This window comes from Bombyx mori, chromosome 26, assembly GCF_030269925.1.
Source record: "Bombyx mori chromosome 26, ASM3026992v2".
In the NCBI taxonomy this organism is placed as follows: Eukaryota; Metazoa; Arthropoda; class Insecta; order Lepidoptera; family Bombycidae; genus Bombyx; species Bombyx mori.
In genome coordinates, this window is record NC_085132.1 from 4,977,773 (window position 1) to 4,984,225 (window position 6,453).

At 33.9% G+C, this 6,453-nt stretch overlaps 1 protein-coding gene across 1 annotated transcript; it reads right to left on the minus strand.

Moving 5' to 3' along the window:
- Nucleotides 1-145: 145 nt before the first annotated feature.
- On the minus strand, nucleotides 146-2,876 carry LOC105842534 (uncharacterized). The gene is made up of 3 exons (XM_012696179.4): nucleotides 2,555-2,876; nucleotides 2,187-2,409; nucleotides 146-2,117 (listed from the first exon to the last, which is right to left on the minus strand). Exons 2-3 carry the CDS (start codon nucleotides 2,400-2,402, stop codon nucleotides 360-362), a joined length of 1,974 nt encoding a protein of 657 aa, XP_012551633.2. The 5' UTR covers nucleotides 2,403-2,409; nucleotides 2,555-2,876; the 3' UTR covers nucleotides 146-359.
- Nucleotides 2,877-6,453: the final 3,577 nt, after the last annotated feature.

Genomic DNA, 6,453 nt, shown 5'->3' on the forward strand with positions numbered 1-6,453 from the left:
CTTTTACAAAATAATGTCGATGTTTCACATCTGCCAGGCGTCCCGTGACGGCTCACATTTTTTAGCTAAGTTTATAAGATATTAGAGTCATGTGGGGCAACTGTACGCAATTTTTAGTAAATTGCTTCCAGAATAAAAGTTTTAGTTGTATGAAAAAAAAACAACGTTTATTCTAACGTAATAAACATTTCTCAGTAATAACAAAACATATTTTTAAAATTCTAATAATAATTGTTATTTTTATTGAAACTTTTAATCATCAAGGGAAATGCGGACACTTACCCGTATCGGCGGGAAAGTGTCCGCATGCCTTCGGTTAAGTATACGCAACGTCGGCAAAGTGTACGCACATCCGAAACTCAATCTTTTACTACACATAGATCACAAGTAAATATGCCACTCTCGCAGCTGGTGCAGGCTTCGTGCCACCAAGAGCTACAAATTGAACATTTAATCCACGCTTCAGCCGTATCTCCGTACTTTTCTTGACACAACGGACAGTAGTACTCTTGTTCTGAACATTTATTCTTGTCATTGTCTTTAGTTTTAGTATTAGTCTTAATATTATCTTTCTTCTTTGGCTTAGTTTTGGTTTCCATGTTCATCTTTGGTTTTCTTATTTTCTTAGATTTTCGGTCGACTTCTTTTTGTTTCTCTTCTAACATATTTTTAAACGGACTATTAGTGATTATTTCCGATTTGCTGGCATTTTTGCGTCGTATCTGAATGTGAGTTGCCTTTGGCAATGGGCTTATATTGATTAAGGGAATATGAGATTTGTGAGTATTCGAAATGTTACCGAGAACGGGAGGCGGAATAATTTGTTGTTCCTGAAATTCTTCTATTTGGTCCATTGGATCAGAAAGCGCATGCGATGGTTCATTGGCTTTCTGTATATCAGTTTCGATGTTAGGTTTTCTAGGTAGTGGAGAGCTTGATGGGTGATGAACTTCAGCAACAGTCGAAACATCAGATATCTCAATTTGTGTTTCTGATAAATCGGCCGACGCAGAAGCAACTAATTCTTGTGGAACAGGTGCAACAGATACAATATGATGATCCAAGCCAAGTGAACTTGAAGTAGACGGATTTTGAAGGACAGTATCAGAAGTTGGACAAAACATATCTGTAACTGAAGATGGTGCAAAGTCTGCTTCTGTAAACAGGTCGTTGTTGAAGGGATATATTCCCGTGACCCTGAAAGCTGAAGCTGCGTTACCCACAGTGGCAATTTTTAGAAAGGCTCTGTTAAAAATCAAAGTCACTTGGTATTGATTAATAGATCTACCAGGATGCTGTGCCATCCATTTATCAGCTTCAATTGCGTACTGGCTTTTAAGAGGACTGTAAATAGCCCTATCCAAGGGTTGTAATTTGTGACTGCTGTGAGGTGGCAAAGTAAGTACTATGATGTTATGCTGTCTGCAATACAAGGTACCTTGCAAGCTAATATGGCTTGAATGATTGTCAATAATCAGTAGCACAGGATTATCGACAGTTGGTGAAGTGTAGTCCTTGAAATGATGAAGCCATTCCAAATATAAATCCGTGTTGATAAATCCCGAATCAGATGTCATACCAATACTTCCAGTTGGAGCTCCATCCATGAGTTCACCCTTCATCCTTTTTCGAGGAAATATAAATGGAGGAGGCACATAATTTCCAGTTGCACTGACACAGCAAACAGCAGTTATAGTTTGACCACGTTCTCCAGAAACAATTTTATTAACATTTTTTTTTCCTTTCAGTGATATAACTTTAGGAGTCTTTTTTGGCACTGTGCTGATGCCAGTCTCGTCCATATTATATATTCGACCTGGAGGGAAGTTATATTTTTCTTGACACTTTTTCAAGTTTGTATAAAATCTATTTACTTGCACTTGATTAAAACCAATGGCTCTTGCAATGCTCGTAGGTGTAGTTTGCTTTAAAGCTAAATCAGGATGTCGTTTTATAAACTCGTAGACCCAGTCTTTTCCAGCCATTTTTGTTGTTTTATCAAACCTATTCTCTATTTCATTCACTTCTGCAAATTCGTAAACTAATTTTCTCAGTGTATTCAAAGTAAGACCGTAGAACCTCTCGTCACTAGATTTGCAATGATTGTAAATTTCTTCCTAATAACAAAAAAAGAATTTTAATATATTCAGATGGCCATCATAGATAATTAATAATAACATACCTACCTCTTGTTCACGTGTAAATGTTTGTTGATATCTCCCCATTGATGTTGCAGTGGAGTTGAGTTTTAAACGTTTTCTCAAAGTACTCTCATTGATCCCAACAATTTCTGCTGCTGCTCGTTTCGATTTTCCTTCTCCAATCAACTGCTTGGCTTTATCAATTTGCTCTTGAGTACAGACTTTCCGATCGGGACATTTCCTTATATATTTTCGAGGCATTTTCAATCTAGAAGGTAAAAAAATACTTGATATGTTTTGTTACTTCGATGGGGTAAGTATACGCATTTCAAAACTGCGGACACTTACCCCCACACACTTACCCCAACCCATCAAAATAAATAAATAAAATAAAAAACACAAGTATGACTTACCTTAGATCAAATACGTAAATTCACACAAAATATTGATTAGTTTCTCCTGTTCCCAGTCACTTTGTGTACTTACTCAGACAAATCTTAATGCCTTAGACATGCAAATGAATTTCAAGAAATTAAATAAGAAAACCGTGCAAAAACAATATTGTCGCATAAGTATCCCCGGCCTTGAGCAGAAAACCTGTGACGCGGTACTCTTACTTGGCAGTCAAGTGTGAACTAAATACGACAGGTCTCGACCAGTTGTCCACTGCGTCATTCGCACGATGTTCACTGCGTACACTTACCCGCTGCGTACGGTTACCCCACATGACTCTACGTTGAGTATTTTTAGGTTACATTCTAACATAAAGTATTTAGGTTATATATTTACCCTTAGTAAGTATATTAAGATAGCTCATGGTATACAGTGAGAGTTGACAGATTGTTAAATGCAATCTGATATGATTATCTGTTGTTTCATTACAATAACGTTTTATCACGAAAAGCAAACCTTTTGTCAAACTAAACAATTCAATTGAGTTAGAATAGAAAAGCTTGCAATAAAATCTTATACGCCTACGTTATTATGCAAAAATCGTTTCAAACGGAATGAGTGGCAACCGACTGCCTTATTCTGTTAAAATATGTATTATTTTTCTGCACCTGTCTAAATTCGATAAAACAATAAATGTGACGAGTAATTCAAAATTTGCGGATGTTACTTTTCCTCTTCGTCTAGCTTCATTTTAGGCATTGGCAATCTTGTATTAATTAAAAAAAATTGTTAAATGTAGTTTTTATATATTGACTTATAATGTTAATAATTATAGATTGCAAAAAATGTTGCCGTAATTTTTATTAAATAATTCTACTTCATAACGCTTTCTATTTTCATAGAAAATAAAGTGGCTTTTCTTACATATTAATAATACTAGTAATATTAAAATCCCGATCCATTAACGGTGCTTTTAGGTACCACAAGCACCGGTCACCGTCCTCGCCGAAGCCGTCGCTTGCGACGAAGGGCTCGACGAGTGAATTAACCCATAGACACAGCCCACTGAGTTTCTCGCCGGATCTTGTCAGTGGGTCGCGTTTCCGATCCGGTGGTAGATTCTGCGAAGCACTGCTCTTGCTAGGGCCAGTGTTAGCAACTCTCCTATTTGAGCCCCGTGAGTTCACCTACATGTTAGGACGAAATTGAAATAGCCTCTCAAGGCTATCAGCATAGGTAGGAAAAAAAAAACAAAAAATTAAAACCATTCTAACAAAGTACAGCGATATCAGTAATATTAAAGTATATCATTTCGCCAAAATCATTTAGATATTTCAGAATAAGCCACTCCAATAACGGGCATGAATAAAAAGAGTTGATTTTCGATTTGGATACGGGCGCCGGTGCCGGGGTGGTGATTCCGTAGATCGTGCAGATAGACATCGTCCCGGGAAATCACACTCCGCTCGAATGCAAATTTAACGAGAAATCATTCGACATGCAAACACTACTAAGGACTTCATTATTTTTGACGCACAAGTAATCGTTTATTTCAATTTGATTACTGAATTTTAGAGAATAAGTGAATCTCGAATTAGGAACAGTCGTAACAACGAGTGAAAAGGTTTTGGCGATTTAAAAACATGTTTATCAGAAAAATGTAAGCGTATAGGTATTGAAGTAATTATGACAGTGATATATTTCCATTAGTACAATTAATACAAACTAGAGGTCCCGCAGTAGTCGAAATTCGACTATAATTAATTGGAATTGTAAGTTTGTTTACTATTGTGATTGTATTATATACTTCTATAATCACAAATTTCGCCAAGACTACATTATAAAAAATATTAACAAAGACATACAGTATTTAATTTATTCTCAATTTGAGAACAGATGTCAAGAACAAAAGTTTGATAATAAATAGTATGCATGCGTGTGTGCGTCAAATACATGGTATGTAGTGTGTGTAATGTTTTCTTTATTGATTTAATGTATCTTTTATGCATTATTTTAAAAAAATATTAGCATTGTGCACTCCTTCTCTATATTCTCTATAAGTGTGGAAAATTTCAAACTCCTCCGTCCGCGCAATTTTCGTAAAAAGGGATACAAAGTTTTTGCTTCACGTATTATTAATATATAGATAAAATCGTTCATCAAAAACTATAATTAAACAAAAAAGAAGAAAAAAAATTGTTATGATTGGTATTGCTTTTATCATTATGTTTACAAGTGTTTAAATCAAACCTCCTCATCTGTACTGCGGTTAAATAAAATTCAGGGTTGTCTAAGGCTGAATGGGTCATGCATGGGTAATTATAAGTTCAGTTTGAATTTAAGGACAGCCGCTATCCAGATCTCGTTGAGATATTGCATCAACGTCTCTCTCAAAGAAAGAGAAGCCAAATACAAATTACGGCATAGCTGAATTAATCATTCATGTAATTACTATCAAATGAAATAAGGAAAAAAAACAGTAATATTCGAAATTTAAGAAAGTATATTTCATAAATATTAACATATACATGTAAAGAAAAACCTTTTTTTCGTCATTTTTATATAAAACCTTCTTTTTTAAATAGATTTTTCTTGTATAGTGTGACTGAACTCTGTCATTTGGAAAAAAGTCGAGTTCAGTATTATTTAATTAAAGAATTTGTGGAAAATAAAGGCTTTAAATGTTGTTTTCTTAATATTGTACAGAAAACGCAATTAAGTATTTTATTACTGTTTAACCACTTTTAGAATATTCTACACTTTTTAGAATATTCTTTAAACACACATACATATGGTTTTATTTTGTTATAATGAAAAAAATCTAGAACCTTAATACCAAACATACCATGAATAAAAGTAATTTTTTTTACCCTAAAAATCGAACGACAATTCAAAGAGCATTCACGTTAATAAAATTCGCTTTTGATTAATTAAATTTAAGTTATATTTTAAATACCTACGAGTCTCATTAAAGTCCAAAAAAAAAAGTATCAATCGAAATTTCTATCATCGCGGCCTTTATGGTTACCGACTTTAATTAAGAAATTAAGATAAGGCGGCGAACACAAATAAAACATTCGTAATCTATCCCGGAAGCTCGGAAGCTATACCCGAAGCGAAAAGCTGAATTTGTGTTCGAAATAAAAATTTCTAATCGGACTTTTGTTGGCCCTACTGTTTTTATTTTTTCCTGTTGGTTTTTGTTTTAAAACCAAACTAATATATTCAGGTATTGTTACATCAAAGGTATCGATATAATTTAAAGTGTATAAGTGTGGGTAAATGAATTACATAGCTTCCGATTGTGACAAATATGTACATAGTTATATTATGTTACTGGCGAAACTGTAATTTATTATTGATTTCTCTACTATTTAATGGATGTTATTATCTATATATTAATACGTGAAGCAAAAACTTTGTATCCCTTTTTACGAAAATTGCGCGGACGGAGGAGTATGAAATTTTCCACACTTACATAGAATATAGAGAAGAAGTGCACAATGCCAATTTTTTTTTTAAATAATGCCTAAATTATATATTAAATCAATAAAGAAAACATTACACACACTACATACCGTGTATTTGACGCACACACGCATGCATACTATTTATTGTCAAACTTTTGTTCTTGACGTCTGTGGTCAAATTGAGAATAGATTAATTGTTTGTCTTTATTAATATTTTTTTATAGTGTAGCCTTGGCGAAATTTGTGATTATGATGAGGTTATTGCGAGATGTGAGTATAAAATACAATCAATCATAATAGTGTACAAACTTACAATTCCAATTAATTATAGTCGAATTTCGAATACTGCGGGGCCACTAGTACATATAAACATTCCTCTTCAATCACTCTATCTATTAAAAAAAACCGCATCAAAATCCGTTGCGTAGTTTTAAAGATTTAAGCATACA